Consider the following 26,482-nt stretch of genomic DNA (forward strand, 5'->3'; position numbering starts at 1 on the left):
ACCTCGGATCACAGAAGACCCAAGTCTGTCTTGTCCCGGTCCACTCAGGTTCTCCTGTGGAACTGCCCGGGAGGGAATGACTAAGGTTCCACTGGCGGTGGGCACTGCGCCCCACTTGGGTAGCCCGGAGGCGAGAAAGGCTGCGAGGGGCGGGGGAGGGGTGGGGTGGGGTCAGGCATTTGACTCCGCCTCTTCATGCTGGTATCGGTCTGTGCTCGGGTGCTGGCTCAGTCTCCGCAGCCAGGTCCACGAGATGACACCGCCTCCGCCCAGATGCACCTCCCTCGGTGTCCCGCGCTACCGCATTCCTGCCCCACAGGCTCGGTCCGGACTCCTGCTGCAGTTGCTACTGCTGCTGCTCTGGGCGGCCGCTGACACCCAAGGCCACCCGAAGAGTGGACCCCGCATCTCCGTTGTCTGGAAAGGTAGGTGGCACGCAGGGGAGGGGGGGGGGGAATGGAGCGCGGGATACGATGCCTCGCGGGTGGGTGCAGTGTGCGGCACCGGAGAGGGTGCGTGTGCGAGGCTCTGTGGGTCCTGGGTGCTACTCTCGGGGAGAGTATGGGTCTGGATGAGTGTGAGTGTGAGCGCTGGCACACTGGAGCCGCTGGAACACTGAGGGGAAGCGGGTGGTGGGGCCGGAACCCAGGCTAAGTCGCTCCAAGTCCTCCTGCAGCTGGGATCCGCAGCGCCGGGGCACCGGGGAAGGGAGCGGGGCCCCTCTCTCTGCCCAGAGGCGCTCTCTGTCCTCCAGCACAGGGCCTCTGTGCAAGACTCTCTTGGGCTGGGACCTCCACCCAAGTCCTTCCTGAGCCGTGGGCTCCGCTGTCGCAAGGAGCCCTGGCTGGGCCAGAGACGGGGGCGCGGACTCCTTGCTGCCGCTGCTCCGCTCTGGCTGAGGGAACAAAGACCCTGCTGCCTGCCCTCGCCCGGGGCCCAGGACCCAGACCGGTAAAGGGGTGGGCACCCTGTAGCGTGCTGGGTCTTGGTGTGGTGCTGTGGAGGCTTGGGGCACCTGGGCGCTACCTCTGCAATGCCGGCACCTGCACCGGCACCGGCCGATCCCCCCACCCTACCCGGTCCGCACGTGGCAGTTGTTACCAGGAATAGGTGCCAGCGTTGTGGGCACAGCATAGGGTGGAGTGCGGCGTTGGGACCCCACGCAGCGGATCTGGGGTGGGGGTGTAGCTTTTAGGCTGCGGTGGATATTCGAGTCTGAAGGACAGGAGTCTCCCTCAGAGGTGCCTTAGTTAAACAATGGGTCCGAAAGCCTGTTAGGTGGGGTTTGAGGCTTTATGCCATGAGGGATTGAGCTCCCCTCCTCTGCATTGCACGCAAATGCTTCCCACCCACAGGACAACTGGGTTCTGTCCCCAAATTTGGTGGTGCTTTGGCCCCCTGTGGTGGAGGTGGACTCAGCGTGGGGGTTGGAGAAGCTGCCTGGTCTGGCCCTGACAGGGCCCTTAGATGACTGAGGCCATTTGCAGGGATTGCCAGAGCCTGAACATTATCTGGGGCAGGTATTCTTAGCAGAGAGAAGGAGAAAACCCCACACAAAACCACATGAACTGCAGCTGCAGCAGAGAGAATGTGACTCGCCCAAGGTCACTGGACAAAGTGCAGACAGGGCTCTGATCTGGCATAGGACAAGTGCTAGCACTGGCTTAGGGAGGGGAGAAGGATTTAGGCAACTTCTTGGCCACAAAGGAGGGACTATGGGGGCCAGCTCTGTAACCCAGCCTGAGATATTCTGTTGGGAGTGCAGCAGAGTGGGTGGACCTACTCATGATAGATACCTCCAACCCAGGCTTCCTCTACCTTCCCAACATCTTGGCCTTGGGTCAAACCCCTTGGCTGTCCTGGACAGCCCAGCATTTGGGCACTCTCAAGGGGATAAATGGCCATGTCTAAGTGTTCTAGCATCCCCGCCCTGCGCCAACCCCCTTGCATTTGGCTCTGCTTGCCTCCACTCCCCAAGACTTCTGAAGACCTTTCCCCCCACATATTTAATGCACACCCATTTCTTAGTACTTAATATGTACCTCCCCATCTCAGGCACTTCATCTCTCCACCCTGAGGCTATTTGAATCTGCTTTCAGTTCTTTTGCCCACTTTCCAAAGCTCCCAAAGCACCTCTTTCCCCTCCATGCAGTTCACTATAATAGCCACTCTGGCTGTGCCCTCTGCTTGGTAATACACTAATGTCCCCCGCTGGGATCTGCCAACCCCTCACTTGTCTCGTTCTAGGGCAGCCTGTAGTCTCCTTCATCAGTGCCAGGCACCCCACTGGCCAGACAGACCCAGCCATTTGCCTGTCCCTCAAGACCACCAGCTGGTGATGGTATGCATGGCTGACAGCTGCCTTCCATTTCCTGTGGGGTGACACATGGACAGAAGTGGGCTTGGGCAGGGCAACCCCAGAACTGGGGTGAGAGGAGGATCCCCTTGGCTTTGCTGTAGTATAGGCCTAGGTTCCTGTCTACCAGTGGGTGGGGTAGGTGAGCGGTAGGCTCTAGGAACAACCAGATGTAGGATAATGGTGGTTCTGGAGCCACTTCTCTATGAGGCATAGGTTGGCATTAAGTTTTAAGCCAAGACAGGTGTGGGACTGGGTATGGAGCTCCAGCTCTTCTTTGTAATTTATTTTTTGCTTCATGAACCCCTACACCCTAGGGAAAGATTAGATTAGGGAGTTCTGGGAGGGTCCCAGCCTGCACTTGCCAGAGGTTGAGAACTCTCCAAAATATTGAGTCCCCGTCCAGCAGTTCTGGGCAGAGAGGGATGTGCTAGCACTAACCTGCTGGGTGCCCTTGAGCTCCACACTGTCTCTGACCCTCAGAGCTCACCAGAGCAGGAAGGGCTCTGAGATTGTCCCCTGAGGGCTGTCACTGACACATGGGCCAGTCAGAGATATGACTGTTTGGGCCTGCCCTTCCTGCAAGCAGGGGCTGGAGAGGAGTGGGTTGTAGGTGAGTGCAGGAGATTGGCATGCCTGTGGAAGCTCTGCACCCCTCTCTCATTTCATCCCCAGTTAGAGGAGATGGAGAAGCTCAGGAAGGTCCTGACCCCCAAGGTCAGAGATGAGCCAACCTGCCCCCAAGGAGAAACAGAGCTACCTGCCCAGCCGGTTCTGCTTCTCCCTTGTCCAATTAAACAACAGGATGTTATTGTTGACTTGAGGCTGCTGGGGAGCCATTATGGAGCTGCTCCCCAGGGAAGGGGTTGTTGTCACCCCCTTCAGGGGATGAGGTCACTGCTGGGGCTCCCTAAGCATCAGCATTTTCAGTGGAAATCCTTGCCTCCTTGGGGACTTAAATGTGCTCCTCACCTTCAGGGTGAACCCCCTGCAGAACAGAGAGGGGACAATTCCCAGGAGGAGATGGGGGTGGTCCTAGGCTGGGAGAGAGATGCTCTGTGATGCCCCTAGGAGCTTCCTGCCGAAGTCTGTGGCCCCTCTGTCCTGGATAGTGGAGGTTCTGAGAGCAGGCTGGAGTGAGTGCAGGCACGGGCTCAAGATGACCGTGGTGTCAGGGGAAGAGATCCCAGCTCTGGCCTGATTTTCTGTGTGACTCTAGGCAAGGGTTTGCTTTTTTTCTGAGCCTCAGTTTCCTCAGATGTCCAAAGTGAATGGAGGGAGGAGTTATACTTATCAGAGCACTAATTTCCTGCGATCCCTACCTCTCTGGTATGAGCAGAGTCTGTGGTGGCCCATTCAGATCTTAGCTGTGAGGAGAAATTGAAACCTGGGAAATCAGGGGAAATCCTTGAGTTTCGTGTTCTTTTCTTTTTCTCTCATGAGCTGAGGATCAGCTGGAGGAAGTGGCATATTGGTTTGTGGCCTGAAAGGTAGACAGTATTTCAGCATTTTTGACATTTGACATTTGCTGGGGCCAACCTGTGATGGTTCTGGGGCTGAGCTTGGGGATCCAGGGATGAGAAACTAGACAAGTCTGTAGACTTCTCAGTGTAGGCGGAGAAATAGGAGGTCAACTTGCAGTTACAATGAAATGTGGCAGAGGGCAGCTGTGGGGGTTGAGGAGGTACATAATTCAGTATCCCCAATTAGGTAAGACTTCCTGAAAGAGGTGGTCTGCCATGATGGCAGGAGGAGCAGGAGACAGCTGGGGGATGGGAGGGACGGGAGGGAGCACCTGGCATGACAATATTTCTGACCCTAAAACTTACAACTAGGACCAGGGAGAGGAGGAGGCAGTGAGTGGGAGACATTGAGTCAGCCTTGGCCTCCGGGTTTTGGGAAGGTTTCTTGCAGGAGGTGACATGTGAGCTCAGCCACCTGACTTCCACAACCAGCCCTGTGTGGGGAGGAAGGACCATGGCTGTCAGGGAAGTCCTCCCCAGAGTCACAGCTTGCTGATGGGAAGCTGGGGCTGGGTCCTGGGAGACCAGAGTTTTCCCCCACTCCCAGCCCTCCTGATTGTGAGGGACAGTTGATGCCTAAGGCCCACCCCTCGGCAGAGACTTTCCATGGAAGGGAGAGAGCTCCCCCAGCACCAGCCAGGCCCTGCGGGGGGAGGAGGGGGAAGCAGATGCCCTTCCTCTGACCTTCCAGGAACTTTCACCTTTTTTTTTTTTTTTAATATATTTTATATTTTATTGGTTTTTTACAGAGAGGAAGAGATAGGGATAGAGAGTTAGAAGCATCGATGAGAGAGAAACATCGATCAGCTGCCTCCTGCACACCTCCTACTGGGGATGTGCCCGCAACCAAGGTACATGCCCTTGACCGGAATCGAACCTGGGACCTTTCAGTCCGCAGGCCGACGCTCTATCCACTGAGCCAAACCAGTTAGGGCAACTTTCACCTTCTTAAGAGGGGTCAGGGGAGGGGGGTGTAGGTCACTCCCCGGGGTGGGAGACAGGGAGGCTCAGCCCAGGGAATAGGGTCCAGTTTGCCTGCAGGCAGCAGTGGTGGGAGTGGGTGGCCCTTGTGGTGGTAGCTGGGGCCCCATCTGATATCCTGTCCTCCTCCCCCGGCCCCATGTCACTCATTTCAGCCACTGTAGGGCCTGTGTCACAGAAGACTGACCACACTTCCCCTGCTTTGGTTGGCAGTTCTGGGGCTAGAAACTTCCTCTTCTCTTGGTTTCCTTTTTTGGCAAGGCCTGGCTGCCCCGGAAACCTCCTCTCTCTCAGGGCAGGGGAGGAAGAGGTCTCCTACAGCATGGAGGACTCGTTGGTCCCGGCAAAATGGGCTTCCACCTTCTCTAGCCAGCCCAAACCACGGGAGACCAGGAGGTCCATCTCCTCCCTGCCCCCTATGGTATGAGGGAGGAGAGTGGTTCTCCTCCTCCAAGCCCTTTATTCCCCAGCCTTGGCCTGGGCCCTGCTGTGTCTCCAGGACTGTGCCCTGGCCTCTGTGAGGCCCCTCCATCCCTCTGGGTTATTGTGTTGAGAGTTTTTCCTGGGACACGCAGAGACAGAGCTGCCACTTCCTGGTAGCCTGGCCCCATTCCTACCTTATCTTCCACACGTCTTCCCTCACCACTCTCCAATTCCCCACATTTTCTTGCCTCAGGGCTGTTGCCCTGCACCCCATTCACTCTCTTCTTCCTTTCTGCCAGTGCTATCTCACTTCCTCCAAGGAGCCTTCTTGGAAGACTTCAGCCCACACAACCTGACTGGACAGAGTTTATGACGTCAGAAAAAAAATCAGATCTGTTGAGCTAACCACAAGTTCTACAGATGGGGAAATTGAGGACAGTGATGACAGGGACTTGCCCAAGGTCACCTAGTGAGACCGGCATAGCTGGGACCAGGGCTGTGTCTTCTGCTCCTGGCCTCAGTTCTTGGCTTCCCTCCATTTGCCTGTCTGCCTTCATGCTCTGTCCCAGGCTTAGGGCTCCCTGAGTCCCTTTCCTCCTTGGCTGGCTCAGCTTGAGCCCAGCTTTTACTGCCCCAGCACTGTCTGCTGACATGAGCCCCACTGTCATGACCTTCCTTCATTCGGGATCTTAGATTTGGGCCGGCTCAATGCACCTCTTATGCTTTTTCCTCAGGGCAGCTGGGCCCCCGAGGGTCTCTGCCAGGGCAGGTTGAACTGTGTCATGACTTAGGCTAATCTGGGTTTAACCTTCACAGCATCCTGGGATTAGGCTGATCTTGAGTATCTCCTGCACACCTGCTTCCAATCAGGGCTCTGTGCCAGCAGCCCCGAGCAGCCCTTATCGTGGAGGGCAGCTACCCCCTGCCCCGTGCTAGGTCTGTGTTCCGCCCATCTGGGGAGAGAGGAGGAGAAGCTCTGGGCAGCACCCAGGTGTCCGGAGAGCAAGGCCTGCTGCCAGTGACTAGGGAGGGCACCTGGAGATATCAGGAAGGACCAGTAGATACAGCCAAGGACTGTGACAGCAAGAAAGGTCACTGTGGAGTGTTACAACTGGGGAAGACTTCCTGGGGAAGGGGGAAGAACCAAGCGAGGGCCAGGGACATGGTGTGGGGTGGGGGCAGAGAGCTGCTCATGTTGTTTGTCTTCTGGGCCTGAGGGAGAAAGGAGGGTCACCATGATAAGCTCAGCACCCTGTCAGTGGCCTGAGAACCTATTTTAAGATGTTTCCTTGTCTGACATGGGGTTTAACCTACCCCAGTCCTGGCTCTCCCTACTATCTCATCTGCCCCACTTGCCCATCCCTAGCCTTGGCTTGGCCTGGGGATGACAGGGACTTGCCCAAGGCTACTCAGTGAGACAGGCATGGCTAGGACCATGCCTATCCCTGGCCTCAGCTCTTGGCCTCCCTCCACTTGTCTGTCTGGCCTTGCCTACAGGACTCCACACCAGACAGTGTGATCTGAAAGAAGATGGTGTGTGCCAGCATAAGGTCAGAGGGAAGACGGAGCAGTGAGGGCTGGAGCAGTCTGAACACTTCCTGGAGCCACGGGGTTTCAGACTAGATCTTCAAGGACAGATAAGACCACATACATAGAGAAAGGGGAGAGAACGGTCAGAGGCAGGAAGAGCACCAGCAAAGGTGTGGCGATGAGAAGGAGTCATGGCAGAAATGGGTAGGCCTTTTCTGCCAGCTAGAGGAATTGGGCCCTGCTGGGATGGGCAGTGGGGAGACATGGTGGGTTCTTGAACTGAGGAGCCAGGGGTAGAGGTGAGTATTTTTATAATTTAATGTAAAAATATTTTTCCATTACAACTGTCATTCAATATTATATTAGTTTCAGGTGTACAGCATAGTGATTAGACATTTATATATCTTATGAAGTGATCACCTAAGTCTAGTACCTACCTGGCACCATACATAGTTATTACAATATTATTATTATTATTATTATTTTTTAATATATTTTATTGATATTTTACAGAGAGGAAGGAAGAGGGATAGAGAGTTAGAAACATCGATGAGAGAGAAACATCGATCAGCTGCCTCCTGCACACCCCCCACTGGGGATGTGCCTGCACCCAAGGTACATGCCCTTGACTGGAATCGAACCTGGGACCTTTCAGTCCCCAGGCTGATGCTCTATCCACTGAGCCAAACCAGTCAGGGCGTTATTACAATATTATTGACTATATTCCCCATGTTGTACTTCATAGCCCTTGACTGTTTTGTAACTACCAATTCGTTCTTCTTAATCCCTTTACCTTTTTCACCCAGACTCCCAACCCCCCTCTCCTCTGGTAACCATCAGTTTGTTCTCTATACTTAAGAATTTGTTTCTGTTTGTTGTTCATTTATTTTTTTCTTTTAGTTTATACATATAAGCAAAATAATATGGTATTTGTCTTCCTCTGTCTGACTTATTTCACCTAGTATAATACTCTCTAGATCCATCCATGTTGTGGCATATGTTAAGATTTTATTCTTTTTTATGGCTGAGTAATAGTCCAGTGTGTATATGTACCACATCCTCTTTATTTAATGGTCCACTGATGGGCACTTAGGTTGCTTCCATATTTTGGCTAATGTAAATAATGCTGCAGTGAACATAGAGGTGCATATATCTTTTTGAAATAGTGATTTGTGTTTCTTTGGATAAATACCCAGAGGTGGAATTGCTGGGTCATATGGTAGTTATATTTTTAAGTTTTTGAGGAACCTCCATACTGTTTTCCATGGTGGCTGCACCAATCTGCATTCCAACCAACAATGCATGAGGGTTCCCTTTTCTCTATACCCAAGAGGGGAGTGTTTTTGGCCAGTGCTGGCTGGTGGGAACCTTGCTGGGCATGTGTTAAAGAAGGGTTTGTGAGTATATCCTGCACTTCGCTGTGGTCTGCCCAAGACCACAGAATATGTTCTATTTCTGGGCAGAGATCTCAGAAAACTTATCTTCTCAGTTAGTCATGCTGGTCATCACTCAGTGCTGTGCTGCAGCCCTAGATCCACCCACACCACTGCATCAGGCCTGTATACCCACGCTCACTTAAACACTCTCCTGAGGGCATCGTGATGGAGGTCAGGGCTTCATTGGCCAAGAGGCATCTGAGCAGGCTGTACCCTCTCTGGGCCTTAGTCTCCTCATCTGTATTGAAGAGGCTGGCCTGGAAGCTTCCAAGGGCCCATTTATGAAGCACAGAGTTATAAGCACAGATTCCAGAGTCAGTCTGCCTGAGTTTTAAACCTTCTCTCCACCTTAATAGCTGTGTGATCCTGGGCAAGTTACTCAACTTTTTTGTTTCTCGGTGCCCTCATCTGTAAAATGGGGATAATAAAAGAACCCACCTCATAAAAGTTCAGTGATTATTAAATGAATTAATATATCCCCAAATCACTTAGAATAGTGCCCGGCACATGGTGAATGCTATGGAGTGGTTAGGTGTTAGGTAGGGGTATCACTATCGTCATTGTCATCCTTTTCCTCCTTTGGCATCTCTCCTTTGGTTACTGATGAAATAAGGCTCTGGCAGCCCAGCCCCCATCAGCTCTCCCTAACTGGCTGCCCTTCTACTGCTCCCCCCACCCACCCATTGCTGGCCCAGGCTATGCTGACCTGGAAACCTTCTTTTTCTCAACAGTCTTCCCATCCTGCCTCCCTGTCTCCACTAACCATCTTCTGCCCTCTCTGCCACCCATGCCCTGGCTCTGGGCCCAAGGGCAGGCCCTGCAGCTCTATTCATTGTTTCTTTTGAAGGAGTCACCAGCTGACCTTGGCCTCACTTTGGGGCTTTTAGAACCTGCTGGGCTGAAGAACAAGTGAAGCGCCCTAGCCGGTTTGGCTCAGTGGATAGAGTATCGACCTGCGAACTGAAAGGTCCCAGGTTCGATTCCAGTCAAGGGCACATGCCCAGGTTGTGGGCTTGATCCCCAGTGGGGTCTTGCAGGAGGCAGCCGATCCATGATTCTCTCTCATTATGGATGTTTCTATCTCTCTCTCCCTCTTCCTTCCTCTCTGAAATCAATAAAAATATATTAAAAAAAAAAAGAACAGGTGAAGGTAGATGGGACATGGTGTTCATCCTGGCCTTCCTGCCTTCCCTGGGCGTGTTGCTTCCTCTCTGCTCCAGTTGGGTCTCAGTGCTAACCTTCCCCTCCCTGAGCCCCTGAATCTGGCTCAGCTTAGCTCCCCCACAGCTTGCTTTTCAACTGCCACATTCCCTCCAAACCTTTGCCCCAGCTGGTCTCCTCACCAGCCAAGCCTCCTGTCTTTTAAGCACAGTGGCTCAGAGCTGGCTTGGAAGAGCCTTAGTTTTCCTGTCTATAAGATGGGCATGCACCCCTTGTCCTGCCTTTTCTGCAGGGTGGTTGGGGAATTTGGTGGGCTAGTCAGTGGAGGCAGATGAGGATGTGGCTTCTGCTGCCTCTACCTCCAAAAAGTTGTCTCTCACTTTGCCACAAGTGACCCATGAACCTAACCCTGATTGTTTTGTGATTTTTCCAAGATTAATGGTGGGTCATAAAACCTAGACCTTAGCAAGTACTAGCTGTTCCAATCCATAGAGGAGGAAAGTGAAGTCAGGAAGGCCCAGCCCCTGGTCATGGTCATACCCAACCAGCCGCCCGGCTGCCAAAGGGAGAACATGGCTTCTTGGAATCAGGGCTGAGTCTACCTGGTATATGCATCCCTCCCACCCACAGCTGACCTTGGTGGGCAGAGGACGTGCCCCTTAGCCCAGCCCTGTTCCTTGGCTGATAAAGAGTGGCAGACCTCTAACTTCCCATGACTAAGAACCATATCAAGAGCCTGCTACCTGTCCAGTGCATGGCTCTGCCCCTGCCAGGCAGCTGGCTGGAACCTTGTCCTGCCAAATGTCACCAGCATCCCAGTAACAACCACAGCTCCTCCTTAGCATGAGTCATTGCCACCCTGGAAACTGGGCTTCTGGGTATGAAGAGTAGCTTCTCACACCCTCATCCCGGACCATATCAGGAGAGACAAAATCAATGCAACATTTGCCCCTTTGACTCCATTCATCCCAGTAGAAAGGTTTCCCTCCACTGCTCTGATGCAGTGCTACATTCCACCTTCAGTGCTACATTCCACCTTTAGTCACTTCTTGGAGTTTAAGGCTTTGGTTGCTCAAAGTCCCTGGAGATCAGGACCCCCACCTGGAAGGTAGGTGTGTGGGTGATTCCTGTCAGTTATCAGGTTAGTGTCTTCTCAACGAATCGGGGTGGGGGGATGGTGGAGGGGGAGGGTGGAGAGCAGGAGATGACTCAGGGAAGTGGAGAGAAGATGATATACAGCTTTTTGCAAATCCTGAGGCTCTCAAGAAAGTCCAGGATGTGGTTCCAGAGGCCTAAGCTGTGTGCTGGGTACCAGAAACCCTGGGCTGTGATCTTGCCCTGCCCCTGTCTCCTTTGCTGTGTGCCTTGGGCCATTGACACAGCCTCTCTGGTCTCTATGCCCCCTCAGCCCAATGACTGTTCAGATTTCCTCCCTTCCACCTTGACCCATAGGGTGTGGGTTCCAAAGGGTGGAGAGGCTGCCGGCTCATTCCTGGGCTCCACGTGAGCCTTTCCTCTTCTCTCTGCCAGCTGTGTGGTAGGCAAGGGTGTGAAGTGGGTGGGGGTGGGGCGTAGCTCCTGCCACCTGTGGCTGGGGTCCCAATTGGAGGTTGGCCTGGCTTCTGCTGGGTGTCTGAATTCCTACCATTCTCAGAGCCAACCTCAGTACCCACTTTCAGAGGACTCCTTGAGGTTAGCATTCAAGACCTATTGGGTCAGTGGGTCAGGTTGAAAGGCTGTCCCTGCCCAGACCAGACTGTGGGGCCTGTTTCTTGTTGCTCCCTTCAGGGACAACAGTACCCCCTCGCCATTCCAGCTCTTACTTTGCCCTCCCCTTGGACTATCCTCTTTCACAAGCAAAGAGGAAATGGGGACAGCACCCAGAGAATATGAGAGAAGGAATGGTGTTCCACCCGGCAGGCCTGCTTTACAGAAGTCCAGACTTACCCCGGCCAGCTGGCTGCTGGAACAGTGGTGGGAAGGTGGCAAGCATGAGAGGAATCGGCTCTGACTGGTTCCAACAGGATCAGGCTTTAGGGACAACCCAACTTGGGGGGCTATGGCTGAGGGAGATTGCCTCCCACACCCAGCCATCTTCTTGGCCCTTGTTTCGGTCTGGGCTGGCCTGGGCCTTGCCTGTCCTGACACTGTGAGGAGGGTGGGGTCTCAAGGAGGGCCATGGAGACCTGCTGGGTATGGGGCAGCCTGAGTGTGGTCTTCCTTGATCCAGAAGAAGTAAAGGTTGGAATCACATAGGATAGGAGGAGGGGGTATTGTACCAGGCTGCCTCTGGGGCTATGCCCACCCTGTGTTCCCCTAGCCCCCTCCCCTGCCTGAACTCCTGGTTATGCTGGGAGCTTTTAGCTACCACTTAGTCAGCCACTAATGCATCAGGCTGGAGAGTGAGGGGGGAGACATGGTGGTGCCAGACGGTGCTCCTTTTAGATATCCAGGATGGGAAGCAGAGGGGGCTGGGCAGGCAAGGGAGCACGGAGGTGGGGTGCTAGAGGAGGGGTGGCTTTCGGGACACTGACCCTGCTCCTAGGGAGGAGGAGAAGCACCAGAGACTGCTGGGCAGTGGGTTGGTGTATCCTTGCGGGGGCCGCAGCACCTTCTCTTCCCATCACACAGGTCCTTAGCCTGCCTTCCTGATCTTCTCTGGTTAGTTCTCTGTACTCACCATACAGTTAGCTTCCCTGCTTTGCTCTGCCTGTTTCCCCTGCCAAAGTCAATTATCTTTCTGCCTGTTCCTGATCCATCTAGCTTGAATCTGCCTTCCTCATCTCTTCGATTTCATAAGGAAGCAAAAAGACGTGTTTAAGGATGTGACAATTGTTCCCTTGGCTGGGCCTTTTTAGGGGCAGTCCCAGCCTTGCTCTGTATGGGCAGAGCCTTGAAGGCTGACCCCTCCCTGGCCCATGTTGGTGCCATGGGGCTACAGATCCTGGCCCCAAAGGCCTGGTGCTGCCTTCACTTCCAGGCAGCCCTCCTGCCCCTGAGCCCCCAGCCCCCGCTCTTGCCAACCTGAACAAAGCGTCCTTTCATGTATTCATCGAGCTCAGACACTTCCCAGGCACAATCAGGCCCTTTGAGGGCTTTGGGCTGTGCAGGAGCAGGGGTGGGGCTGGGGTGGAGAATGGGCCAAGTCCAGGACCTGGTGCCGGACTGGTGCCATCCCCTCCAACATATCACCAGGTGCAGAGCAGTGAGGGGCGGGAGCCTGGGGGTCAATGGAGGCAATGCTCCTGGGCTCCTGTTTGTTCTTCTGCAAAATGGGGCCAGTAGTCCCTGCCTCCCCTGCACCCCAGGGCCTGCAGCCAGGGTTTGAGAGGAATAGGGCTCAGGCTTGCAATTCTGTGCAGGACTGCCCTGGCCCTGATGCTGCAGTCCCCTCACATGGAGCTGCATCAGCTCTCACCCGCCCTCTGTGTCCTCAGAAATTCTTTGTGAGCAGCACCTAGACAGTTTTGCTTGAGCATTGTGGAGGCTTGCTTTGATGTGGTGACTCCCCCCCCCCTGCCCCCCTTCCCCCCTGCCCCCCCTCCCCCCCCCCTGCAAACTGAATTCCAGGGTAGGACCAGTTTCCCTGCAGACCTTGCTCTTCAGGACCAGGCTACTGCCTTTCACATCAGACTCGACTTCCCCGGGCAGGACTTCAGACGCCCAGACAAGGGCTCCTTCAGGGCCCCCTCTGGTGCTTCTTTCCAGGGGCGAGAGCTGTGCCTTGATTGTGGCCTTGTTGCTGGTGCAAGCTGAGGTGACTGGTAGAGATGGCTAGCATGGCCCAAGGGTTGGGGCTCCTTCCCTTTAGCCTTCGGGTGAGGGGTTCAGAGCTTCTGCCCCAGTCCAACATCTCTAGATGCAGACACATAGCTTCTCCTGGCCCCTGGCTGGCTGGGGATGTGGGAGGGGAGCCGGGGCTGCTGACTGTCTGGATCCCAGGCTGAGCTCTGGGCTCTGGGCTGTGGGATGGTGGCTGCTGCTCAGGCTGCAGGTGCAAGGGGAGCTGTGGGAGCTGAGTCAGGAAGGCCTTGTATCTTCTGGCTGCTGACCCCAGCACTCTAATTTTATCTCAGCTGGAAAGGAGGCCTTGCACAGCTGGGACTTATGGGGAGTGGGCCTCACAGTGCAGGGAGGCTGCTTGGGCTGTTTGTGGAGCGCCCAAGGAAAGCCAAGTGAACCAGAGGCAGTGAGTTCAGCATTTCTCTGTGGCTCACAGTGCTGCACTTCCTAAACGCTCCTGAGAACCAATACTCAGTAATGGACTAGGCAGTCTGTCCTGCCGCCTAGTGTGACATTGGGCTGGCGTGTCCCCAAGGAGCCCTCAGTTTCCATCTCTGCAGTGAGCCAAGCTACAGCTGAGGTGGAGAGTGTGTTACCCCACCTCCAGAATGACTTGGCCACACTGGGATATATCTTAAGGAAAGGGAGTGAAGGTGTGTTGCGCTCCTTGCCCCGTTGAATGCAGAATCAGTAGGAATGGCTCAAATGGCAGCAAGAAGGAAAGGGCAGTTCTTTTCTGTCTGGCTGGAGTGTGTCTTCCTTGTGTATCACTGCTAAGCTGGCTTCCCCGGAGTTTGCTGTAGCTGAATAAACAGTGGTCAGGCCCAGTTCCTGCATGAGGCCTCAGGATGGTCGAGGTGGGAAGATGTGAGCTGTCCAATCCCTGGAATTTAGTTCTGCAACTAGGACATCCTCAGCAATGTCACTGGAGATGAGACATCTCCCCAGAGGCAGTATCTGCAGAGAGTTGCCTTTTTGGGCAAAATTGCCCAGATCAGTCCTCCTGTTTAAAGGCCCAGGCTGTGCTCTGTGAAGGACATCCTGTCCCAGAGTTGCTGGGGTGGGAGGGTGGAACTTGACCCCTGGGGTGAGCTGGCACCTCCATGAAACCAGGCCAGAGTGGGCCAGGCCAGCGTCTAGCTGTGGGCAGGAGCTTGGCTCTCGTTAAGGGACTGCTACTGACTTCACAACCTTGTGCTATACCTGCTCTGGGCCTCTGTTTTTCCATTTGTGAAATGGGAGGGAATGGACATTTAGATTCCTTTCCATCTCTGATCTGAGCTGACCTATTCACTGAAGGCCTGGTCTGGGCAGGGAGGAGTTGGAGAAGGCTTCTTGAAGGAGGGGATAGGGTGCTGAACAAAGTGATTCCAGGGAACCTGGACTCTAAGTGGGGTGCTTAGAGCCCTGCTACCTGCAGGGGGTGGAGATGGCTGCTTGCTGTGTTGTGGGTTGCAGAGAGCCTCAAACAGCACCGCGGAGGTCCTGGTCCCTCTTGCCTAGGTCCAGCCTCTTGGAAATAGCCAAGTGTTTGGGAGGGTGGGGGTGGGGGAGGAAGCCTGCTCTCCTAGGGGTCCCTACTCTGAGGTCACATATTATAGGGTAGGGGCCATGGCTTTGGGGTGAGGACCCTACCAGGGTACCCCTCACTTCTTCCACTTGTGGCTCCGAGTCCTGGTGCTGCCCCAGCCCGGACTCAAGCACTAGTTGCCAGGCAGTTGCCGGGTGCCTGAGAGGGAGGATAGGGTCTCCCTGCTCATGGCCCAGCCTCAAGTTTTTGCCAATTGCCTCCTCCTCAGGCCGCGCAGGGAAGGACCGGGTGGATTTTGGCTCGGCAGAGCCACACACCGTGCTTTTCCATGAGCCAGGCAGCGATTCTGTGTGGGTGGGTGGACGTGGCAAGGTCTACCTCTTCAACTTCCCTGAGGGCAAGAACGCCTCTGTGCACACGGTGAGCCTGGGGCCCTTACTGCCCCTTACCCCCAATTCTCCTCTTATTTCCCTTCTGGCCTTGGTGAGGGGCCTCAGGGAATTAGGGGATGGGAGCTGGCATCTCCTCCTAAACTGGTCCACCTCCCATTTTATCCCATAAACGGTCCCTGGGGGAGGCTCCCTAAAGGTAGTCCAGATGGGCGTGGGTGTTGGTCAGTGTGGAGAAAAGCCCGGAGCTTACCCACCTGGCCAGGTGGGCTGCACTGATGGGGGAGGCCTGGGCTAGAAGCTGAGCTCCAGAACCCCATCGCCCCTGGCTTCTGAGATCTCTGGACTGGTGGCGCTCTGCGCTTGGCTCTGGGTATCAGGCAGAGCAGCCTGTGTGACCTTGGTGAATCACTCATCTTCTCAGAGCCCTAGTTGCTCACCTATGCTATAAAATGAACTTGTCCTAAGGACACATGGACAGTGCTTGCAGGGCATCTGACCCCTGGCAGGGTAGACTAATGCTTCCTCACCTCTCCCCCAGGTGAACATTGGCTCCACCAAGGGATCCTGCCTGGGCAAGCAGGTGAGTGGAGGAGAGGGAGTGTAGAGGGGAGGCTGGCGCCTTGGAAAAGGGATGGGAGTCCCTGGGAGTCTGAGGAAGGAGGCATGGCCCTGCCTTGGGAGCCTCAGTCTGGGAGGAAAGAGGCAGCCCTGTCTTAGGGTTTCCAGTCTGAATGCGAGACATAGTCCTTCTCCAAGGTCTCTGTGTTCTTCCTCTGCTCTGAGGGGAGTTGGGATCAGCTGCATCCCCTCTAGGCCCTCCTTGGAGACTGCCTCCATGCTCAGCCTTCTGATTCTGTCTTCCCCAAGACTAAGGGTTCTGGTTCGAGTCCTGTCAGGGTCTCTGACCAACCTCTCTTCTTCCCTTTCTGGACAGGACTGTGAGAACTACATAACACTCCTGGAGAGACAGGGCGAGGGGTTGCTGGCCTGCGGAACCAATGCCCGGCATCCCAGCTGCTGGAGCCTGGTGAGAAGGCCCTTACCCATATGCCTCATCAGCTTACCCTTGCATGGGTAGGCTTCTGCCTCCCAAGGTGGGAAGGAGGTGGGAGACTCAGAGGCTGGCTCACCTTGTATAGAATGCTTGGGAGGAGGGGAAGCTGGCACCCATGGGAAGCAGTAGTCATGGGATTATGTGGCTGTCTAACCCCCTTTGTCTCCCCCAGGTGAATGGCACTGTGGAGTCACTTGGTGAGAGGAGAGGTTATGCCCCCTTCAGCCCGGATGAGAACTCCCTGGTTCTGTTTGACGGTAGGACTGCTGCCCTTGCCTGGGGGAGGGTGATCAAATCAGTGCCCAGGCCCAGGGGAGGGACTTCTAGGAGCTGTCTGCCCTTACCCACATCCCTTCCACCATGAACAGGGGACGAGGTGTACTCTACAATCCGGAAGCAGGAATACAACGGGAAGATCCCTCGGTTCCGCCGCATCCAGGGCGAGATTGAGCTGTACACCAGTGACACTGTCATGCAGAGTGAGTCAGGCTCCATCTGGGCTGGGGTGGACCAGGGTGTGAATGCCCACGGTGGCTCATGGGATCCTCATGTCCCTTGGGAGGGCTCTCCAAGGGCGACTGGGGCCATAGGCCAGACAGGAAAGTGGGAGTTTGGGACAGGCCTGAACAACCAGAGTTGAGGACGTTGGCCTGGCAGGGAGCAGGGGAACAGCAGAGGCAAAGGTACAGAGGCAGATGGGCCCTACACACTGTGGTAACAAAATAGAAGAGCCCCAGACCCAGAGTGTGGTCCCTGGGAGCCATAGTGTATCCCTCTGCTGAGCTCATGTGGGGGCAACTCTCCTTCCCTCCTCATTAGGGCTCTGCCAATTAGGCAGAAATGACATAAAGGCCCAGGGACCTTCCTAGTCCCCAGGCATGAAGTCATTGCTCCTGGGCTGATGACATCTTTGTAGGGGGAGAGCAAAACAGATGTGGGAAGGGGTGCTGAGTCTCAGACCCTTGGGGTGTTGGGCCTGATGTTCTGAGTTTTATTCCAGGTCTGATTTGCTCCAGGTTTGTTTGTGCAGAGTTGGGGGGTGTGGTGCAGGGTTGGAATGGGTCTCCCGAGCAGGCTCCCCATGACACCAATTCACATGTATCACTGGTAGATCCACAGTTCATTAAGGCCACCATCGTGCACCAAGACCAGGCCTATGATGACAAAATCTACTACTTCTTCCGGGAGGACAACCCTGACAAGAATCCCGAGGCTCCTCTTAATGTGTCCCGCGTGGCCCAGCTGTGCAGGGTGAGTGGGTGGCTCAATGGGCAAGAGTGTGTGTCTATGCGTGAATAGGTGTGAGTGTGTGAGTGCCTGTTTGTCTGAAGGAGTGTGTGAAATGTATAAGTCTGTGTGTGGGATGTATATGCACAAGAGTGTCTGTGCATCTGTGAGTGGGTAAAGATGGTTGAGCTCATGTGCATGTGTGGCAGTGTGCAAGTGTGTGTAGTCATCTAAGAGTGTGTTTGAGTGTGAGTGGGAGTATGAAAGTGTGTTTACATGTGTGTTTCACCAGTGTGAAGGTGCTGGGGTATTCGAGTGTGTCACCTGTGTGTGAGTGTGCATGTGTGAGAATGGACAAATGTGTGTCTGAGTCCATCTGCTCTGTAGGGACAGACCTAGCACCCTCACCCTGCAGGTCCCCACTGCTGGCCCTGTGCCCTCAGTCAGCCAGGCCTTCTAGCTGGAACCTGGCTCAGGAACCTGGCCTGAGTCATGGGGCACCTCTGTCTGGTCCCCTGGCAGGTCCCTGCCCCTTTCAGAGCCTACCTTCCTCCTCTGAAGTCTGGGTGCTGACATTCCTGGCAGCAAGAGCTCAGGGGGTACTGAGGGGCCTCCTTTTCCCTCCACCCTTTCAGGGGGACCAGGGTGGTGAGAGTTCGCTGTCGGTCTCCAAGTGGAATACCTTCCTGAAGGCCATGCTGGTGTGCAGCGACCCTGTCACCAATAAGAACTTCAACAGGCTACAGGATGTCTTCCTACTCCCTGACCCTAATGGCCAGTGGAGGGACACTAGGGTCTATGGTGTTTTCTCCAACCCCTGGTGAGTGACCCTTGTCCTGGGGCTGAGCCTGGCATTAGTTACGTGTCTACTAGGGATTAGAGGGCTTGGGCCCTGCTGAGGGGATAGCTGATGATAAGCAGGGACGCCAGGGGGCAGGGTTGTTGCCGGGCCTGGGGTGGACACAGTCAGTGCTTGGGGAGATTTTTGTGCTGGTATGTTTCTGAGTTTGTACAACTAGTGTACATGCATGTACTGTATACATGTTCATGGCAGTGCCTGTGTGTCTACCAGCTGTGTGCTCAGAGTGGGTGGTGGGCCCTGGAAAAAGGCTGCTGAGGCCTCATGGGGTGCTCTCACACCCATTCAGACACTGCCTGCACCTGATAATTCACATCTCTTAATCACTCTCATTGATTGAAAATAAGGCAGGCAAAAGTGTTAGGTTTGGGGGGAGGTGGGACAGGGTAGAGAATCAACACCCTGCTCTGTAGCTCCCATGTGGGTGGATCCAGCTGGCTGGGGAGGGCATGGGATCTGGCTTTGGGCATCAGCATCCTGCAGCTGTGTCCAGAGAGGCGGGAGAATTGCCCAACGGGATGCACATGAGGATCCTTCTGCCCTGGAGCTGGCCTCTGAACCCTGCGATCCTATCAGGTTGTGGTTTTAGATTGCAGCAGAAAGAAATTAGGTGGAATTTCTCTTTCTCCCTCCTGCCTTCAATGGTGACTGATGACTCTTAGGCACTGATCTTGGCTCCTAGGATAGTCCCTGTCTTCATGGAGCTTGTAGGCTGGGGAGCTTGGTTAGAATGCTCTAGTTGTGCCCTGTATGGTGCTGAGCTGGCCTGGGTGAATGAAGGTGGGTGAGTACTGGGCCCCTCACTGAGGTAGTCTCTGTGTCCCCCCAGGAACTACTCAGCTGTCTGTGTATATTCCCTTGGTGACATTGACAAGGTCTTCCGTACTTCCTCACTCAAGGGCTACCACACAGGCCTTCCCACCCCTCGGCCTGGCAAGGTGAGCACTGACATCTGCCATGACCCAGGCCCCTACCCCACTTCCCAGCCACCCACTGACCTGGGCTTACTCTTCTTGTCCAGTGCCTCCCAGGCCGGAAGCCGATACCCACGGAGACCTTCCAGGTTGCCGACAGTCATCCTGAGGTAGCACAGAGGGTGGAGCCCATGGGGCCTCAGAAGACACCACTGTTTCACTCTAAGTACCACTACCAGAAAGTAGTTGTCCACCGCATGCACACCAGCCATGGGGAGACCTTTCACGTGCTTTACCTAACTACAGGTGAGGGACTACCCCATGACCCCTAGTCTGCCTTGTGAAGATGGATATGAAAGGTATAAATAATAATGTAATTAACATGTGGTTGGATCGTTATACCCTGAAGGAAGAATTGAATGACTAAGAGCTGTCAGGAGTTAGTATGTGTGGCTGTGCAAGAATCAGGCAGGAAGGGCTTCCTAGAGGAGGTGGGGGCAGAGGCGAAGAGGGGAAGGCATCCTAGGGTGGGAGGAGAGCAGGTTCCAGGATTCCAAGGCAGAAAGGTGGCCAGTCTGAGCAAAGCCAGGTGCAGGTTTGGTTCTGATATCTGATTCATGAAGCTGGGAGGAAGAGATGTGGAAAGCCAGGAGGAAGGATCTGGTCACTGGGTATCCTGTGGGCACCTGCTAGACAGAATGAGGAAATCGAACCCCTTTCCCTGTCTTTGGGATTATGCAGGTGAGAGGAAACATTTGATGTGGGATGCACAGTATTTAGTGAGACATGAGGAAGGGCTTCCAGGTAGCAGAGCCTTTGCAGTCTTGCAGAGGCACCTCCTCTTCCCAGGGAGAGCAGGGTCTGGCTGACCCCTGAAGCTGAGTGGAATGCCCTGGGAGATGCCCCTGCATCCCAAGAAGCCACTGGCCATGGAAGAGCCAGCCCTGAGCAGGTTTATGGCAGCTTCCTGGTCCCAGTTGTGGGCAAAGGGGACTCCTGAGGGTGAACATGGAGATCAGTGTAGGCAGGATACAGCATTTCTTTGAGACCTGGTGGGCAGTGATGCCATATAAAAGGGCAGTGTTTCCCCCAGGGGCTAGCACCTGGGGCTCCAGGGCTCAGCCCCCACCCCTCCTGTGTGATTTCTGCTGTTGCTTCATCTTGGAATCTTCTCAGGGCCACAGGAGGTGAAGGGCTGTGAAGGGCAGTTCCCATGGAGCAGGGTCTGGTTTCCAGGTCCCGAGATCACACCTCTTTGCTCCTCCATTCATCTTGGCTGTACCAATGGGCTCTTGTCCTTGCTCTGCTCCAGCAGTGGCTGGCCTAGCTGTTGCAGTCAGACAAGGGATGACAGGCACTGGGGTGCAGCAGAGGAGAGGTCACACAATGGGGGACTAGGAGCAGGAGCCAAGGACAGAAGGGTGGGGCCTGGGCCAAGGGAACCGTGGACTCTTTTCCTGCAGACTTGGGAGGTGAGCACACTTGAATGATGAGGGTACTTACCTTGGTTCTCCCTGAGGGCCGTCGGAGAGATGCCATTTGGAACCTGCAGCAGGAAGAATTGGAGCCAGATAAGAAATAGAGCTTTCTGAGCCCTCTGCAGGGCACAAGAGGCTCTCACAGCTGGGAGAAGCTATGGGAGGCTCTCACTGGGCTGTTGTGGAAGGAGGTGAAGGGCTGTGAGTGGGGTGGGAGCTTGTCAGGCCAAAGAAGCATTGGGCTACATCCCAGAGCCTACAAGAGGCATCACAGAACTAAAAGACATGTCCTAGGCAAGCAACCATCTTTTCATCTGACTGCTGTTTTGGAACAAGCAATGCCCTGGGGAATTGAGAGGGAGGGAGGCTATTCTAGAAACTGGGACAGAAGGTGATGTGGGATTGGGAGGACCCAGGGGTCAGGATGCCCATTAGACCCCCAACAGGTGTGAATGGATAGAGCACTGGCCTCAGAGGCAGGCAGCCATTATGTGACCTTGGGAATTCCTGTCCAGAATCTAAGGTTCTTTTTAGATTTTATAAAAATTTAAAAATTCCCTTAAGACTAAATGCAATGTGGAGTCCTGGATTGGATCCTGAAACAAAACAAAACAAAACAAAAACATGAAATCCCAGTAAAGTCTGTAGTTGAGTTAATAATACTATACTGCTCAGTTGTGATGAATGTGCCATCTATATATATAAAAGCCCAGGGATTGGAACGGCAGAATGACCAGTGGCTATGATGCATGCTGCGGCAGCCAACCAGCCTGATTTGGGCCCTGATTGGGCCCCAAACCCTGATCAGGGGCAGGGCCGGCCGGCCAACCGCCCATGGCCCCTCCCTCCTGCTGGCCTGGCCCAATGGGCCCCCATCAGGGTGGGCCAGCTGGATCCCACCTGTGTATGAATTCGTGCACCAGGCCTCTAGTCTATACGAATAAAATGGTAATGTGCTAATTAGACCAGATGTCCTTCCGGACAAAGCCATGGTGGCAGGAGCCAAGGCAGGGGCGGTTAGGGGCGATCAGGCCTGCAGGGGAGGGCAGTTAGGGGTGACCAGGCCAGCAGGGGAGGGCAGTTAGGGACGACTGGGCCGGCAGGGGAGGGCAGTTAGAGGCAACCACGCCAGCAGGGGAGGGCAGTTAGGGGTGACCAGGCTGGCAGGGGAGCAGTTAGGGGCATCAGGCCAGCAGGCAGAGGCAGTTAGGGGCGATCAGGCAGGCAGGCAGGTGAGTGGTTAGGAGCCAGCAGTCCCGGATTGTGAGAGGGATTCCAGATTTGAGAGGGTGCAGGCGGGGCTGAGGGACAGGCGCCCCCCCCCCCCCCCCCCGACTCTCCCCGCTCCCATGCATGAATTCTGTGCACCAGGCCTCTAGTAGTTATATAAGATGTTAGCATTAGGGGAAATTGGGTGAATGGTATACAGCAAATCTCTGTGCTATCTTTGCATTTTTTATGTAAATCTGAAATTACTCCAAAATAAAAGGTGTATTTAAAGAAAACACATCCTTAAGTTGTCCAGGAGGCAGGGCAGTTATAGAAGAAGCTGAGGGGTGAGATTCTGACATCTCTGTGTTGCAGTCACCAGCTGTGTGATCTTAAACAAGTTGCTTAGACTTTCTGAGCCTCATTGCCCTATCTGGGAAGTGGGGAAGATAATACCCACAAGCAGGGATGTGGAGGAAAGAAGTAACGAAGGGTCAGCATAGTAATTGGGTATGCAGGACTGCTGGTTCTGTTCTTCATGCTCCAGCTCACCCAGGGCCTCACGGAGCTCTGGGCCAGCCTTGGAAACTTCCTGGGCTGCGCTCTGACTCCCGCGTCCCTCACACTCACCTTACCTAGTCTAGTGACCCTTGCCTGAGCCATGACTTCCCAGGCCTCCCCACTCGTGTCTTCCCTGGTTGGTCCTATGTAGAGGGAGGCTGCTTGTCTCTGAGGTGGGATGCCCGTCTGCTGACCCTCTGCCCACCACCCACAGACAGGGGCACCATCCACAAGGTGGTGAAGTCAGAGGAGTGGGAACGCAGCCTCATCTTCAACATCATGGAGATCCAGCCCTTCCGCCGTGCAGCAGCCATCCAGGCCATGTCACTGGACCCTGACCGGGTGAGCCTCCACATCCCCAGCCCTGCCCTGTGAGGCTACCCTGTGATGGCCAGCTAAGGACAGAGCTCTTTTGCATGCAATTCACATGTCCTTTTCAGAGCTTCTGGGCCGTAGGGCAGCCGGCCATGGCCTGGGAGTTTAAAACTCAGTGTTGGAGATGGGGGCCCTGGTCTGACCTAGTCTCTCATTCCAGCGGAAACTATATGTAAGCTCCCAATGGGAGGTGAGCCAGGTGCCCCTGGACCTGTGTGACATCTATGGTGGGGGCTGCCATGGCTGCCTCATGGCCCGAGACCCATACTGTGGCTGGGACCAGGGCCACTGTGTCTCCATCTTTAGCTCCCAAAGGTATGTTGGCTGGGACCCCTTCTCCCTGGGAGAAGGTGGACACAGGGGTGGGGGTGGTGAAAACAGGCTGCAGGAGTTGTCAGTGCTGGGTACCGAGCCATTCTGGCCAGACCCTCCTCTTGGTAGGCACTGTGGCAGATACTGGGTGGGGGACGAGGACAGGGAAGGGCCAGGTGTCTGGCCTCCTGTCTGTTTAGCCTTTCTCTTCCCAACTCCAGGTCAGTGCTGCAGTCTATTAATCCAGATGAGCCACACAAAGAGTGCCCCAACCCAAAGCCAGGTACCTGATTTAGCCTTGCCCAGGACCCCAGTCCGATGAGGGTGGTACAGCCTTGCCTCAATTGCTCTCTCTGAGGGAAAGCTGGCCTGTTCCTGGGGGCCCCAGATAGTCCTTGGTGTGGGGGTGGTATAAGAAGGGTGGGGTGAGGGAGGCAGGGGAGAATAAGGAGACTGGGTGCTTAGATTCTTGTGTTCATTTAGAAGCCTTGGCGTTAGAGGCCTGGGGGAGGACACAGTCTGCCCTGGGAGCTCTCAGCCCCTCCTCACAGCTGCGTACCCATCCCTCCCAGATGAGGCCCCACCTCAGAAGGTCTCCTTAGCTCGGAACTCTCGCTACTACCTGAGCTGCCCCATGGAGTCCCGCCATGCCACCTACTGGTGGCGCCACGGAGAGAAGGTGGAGCAGAGCTGCGAGCCTGGCCACCAGAGTCCCAACTGCATCCTGTTCATCGAGAACCTCACAGATGGTCACTATGGCCACTACTACTGCGAGGCCCAGGAGGGCTCCTACGTCCGCAAGGCCCAGCACTGGCAGCTGCTGTCTGAGGACGAGGCCAAGGCCCAGCATCTGCTGGGCTGTGCCCATGCCCTTTTGGCCTCCCTCTGGCTGGGGGTCCTGCCAACACTCATTCTAGGCCTATTGGTTCATTAGGGCCTCCTGGGGCTGGGCATGTTGTGGGCTTCTGCAGTCCCAGGGCACTAGAAAAGTCTCACACCCAGAGCCACCTGGCTGGGAGCTCCTTGCCCACCACAGGTTCCAGGGGGACTGCATAGCTTGACAGGGGACACCAAGCCTGGAGATGGCCAGCCACAGGCAGCTGCTGCGTGGGGCAGGGTAGTGGGGGCTGGAGAATGAAGGCACTGGCTATGAAGCTGGGGCGTTGATGGCCCAAGACTTTATCTTCTGGAGACTATTTTTCAAAAATTCTTCCTCAAACTTGCCCAAATTCAGTGATGCTCCTGGCCCAAGAGCCTGTGGGCCAGAGTGGGGTTGGGAAAGGGGAGCTGGGATCCCGTTTCTGGACCTTCACGCTCTCTATACTCAAATTGCCCCCTCATCCTCCCTCCTGCACTGCAGGGGCTGGTGGGTGTTCCTGCAGGCCCAGGCTGCCCTTTGTGGCCCTCACCAGCCCTGGGTCCCACTAAGGCAGCCTCCTTGCATGTTTATTGAAGGATGTTTGCTTTCCGGACATGAGGACGGAAAGGGCTCTATTTTTATCTTAGGCTTATTTCATGTACTGCTACTTCCGACTGCATCTGTATGAAAATACCAAAACTACATGCTGGGGGGGGGTGGGGAAGGGAGGGGCTGGAAAGGGATGGGTTGTGGGGTGGGGGTGGGGCGTCCCAGCCTGAGGCTCTTGGGCATGGGATAAGAGTCCAGGGACATGGTGGCATGGGTTCAAGGAGATGGCATGAGCTGGCTCTTGCCCTGGAAGCCCAGGCTGAGGGGTACATTGTCCAAATCTCCCTGTTGGTTATGGGAGGGGGTGGGGTGAGGGAGACGGGAAAATGAAGGAAAAATCTGAGCCCTAGGTTCACACGTTCATATAGGAGTCAGGTCCTCAGGGGGAGGTTCCAGGACTCTGCCCTTGGCATTGGGGGTTGGGGGGCGGGCCCCCTCCCCTCAGTCCCCTTCCGCAGGGGCTGTGCTTCCATGCTCCTAGCCTTCCACCTTCAGCTCAGGACATGCTATAACTAAGGCTAAACTGTGAATTCCAGTGGGGACAGCCTGGGCCAAGCTCTCCAGGTGGGTAGCTCTGCCCCAACCCCGTCCCTGGATTTCAGCAGAGAGCTGGGCCTTCTCTGGTGTGTCTGGCCAGCCCCGGGCAGGGCCTGGGGCTGGCGACCTTCCAGCTTTGGTCCCTGCATCTCTTTTCAATGCACTTTAACGATGTAACATATTACTAATAAACAAGCTATTTATTTACCTGTGCCTGCTCCTTCCCTTCAAAGCCGTTCTGGTGGTGGGGGCGGTGAGGGTGAGGGCTCTTGTTTGTAACTCCACCTCCTGCCTGTGTGAGCATCACCCCCCAACCCCCACTAGCACTCTCTGTAGAGCCTTGGAGGGGAGGACACCCTCAGCAGGGCTCCTAGCTAGTGAGAGGCAGGAGCAGGATCTGAACCCAATGCTCCTGAGCAGTGCACTGCCTGCCAAGCCATTGACCCTGGAGCTCAGACAACTCCTGCACTCCACCTCCTCTCCTCACCTTTCCCCCTTCCCAACTTCCATCTCCCATACTTGCCAGGGAGGCCTGGCCTCTTCTGGCCATGAAACAGCCTCAGGCCTCCCTGCCTTCTAGGTTCCCATTCTAGGGATTAAGCTAGTCAAAGAGCCCATGGAATAAACCTGTGATGACAGAAGGAGGCTCGAGGGCAGCTGTAGGATGTGTCTAAGTGGAGTGAGGTACTCCAGGCTCGGCCCACCAGGCAGGGTAGGTGTTGGTCTGCATGCAGAGGGGACAGAGGGATAGTAGACAGGGTTTGTGTGCTAGCCTGGAGCTTGACCTTTCAACCCCAAGGCAGTGACAGGGCTGGGTGGGATTTGAAACATAGACGCTCTTGAGTTCTCTCAAAGGTAAAGCAAATAGGTTTTAGAACCCAGAAGGATGTGTGAAAAATGGCCCCTGAAGCTGGGGTGAGAGGTGGGGAAGCTCTCCAGGGGTATGAGTGGGCAGGTCCAGGGATGAGGGGTAGGGTTAGTGGGGGATTCAAAGAGAAACCTGGATGTCCTTCAGGGGCCTCCCTCCATTTTTATCTCCTCTCCCCTTCATTCCCTTCTCACCTACCCCTTGTGGCAGGGACCTGTGCCTTTTGGGGTTTGCTGGGAGGTTTTCCTGACCAGTAACTGTTGGAGGGGGGTGTGGAACTTGAGACAGCTCTCTCTCTGAGTCTGAGCACAGCTTCTGGGCGGCCCTGGCAGACCCCATAGGGCTGGAATCGCCCCCACCTACCACACTGCCCTGTGATCTGGGCCAGCCTGGTTCTTTCCTCTCCCACACCCAAGATGGCAGCAGGTGCTGGGGCCAGGAGTCCAGGAGTTTGAGGGACCAGGATGAGCACTGGGCTGGGAGCAGGGACTCTGGGCTGCTGTC

At 55.1% G+C, this 26,482-nt stretch overlaps 1 protein-coding gene across 1 annotated transcript; it reads left to right on the top strand.

Annotated features, from left to right (window-relative positions):
* Positions 1-25,318, top strand: SEMA7A (semaphorin 7A (JohnMiltonHagen blood group)). Its single transcript, XM_080672670.1, has 14 exons — positions 1-425; positions 14,993-15,144; positions 15,655-15,696; positions 16,051-16,143; positions 16,343-16,427; positions 16,539-16,649; positions 17,282-17,421; positions 18,033-18,217; positions 19,086-19,194; positions 19,278-19,476; positions 22,633-22,760; positions 22,954-23,108; positions 23,327-23,388; positions 23,678-25,318. The coding sequence occupies exons 1-14, from the start codon at positions 77-79 to the stop codon at positions 24,037-24,039; spliced, it is 2,172 nt and encodes a 723-aa protein (XP_080528796.1). The 5' UTR covers positions 1-76; the 3' UTR covers positions 24,040-25,318.
* The last annotated feature ends 1,164 nt before the right edge of the window (positions 25,319-26,482 follow it).

Source organism: Plecotus auritus (assembly GCF_963455305.1).
Source record: "Plecotus auritus genome assembly, chromosome: 1".
Classification (NCBI taxonomy): domain Eukaryota; kingdom Metazoa; phylum Chordata; class Mammalia; order Chiroptera; family Vespertilionidae; genus Plecotus; species Plecotus auritus.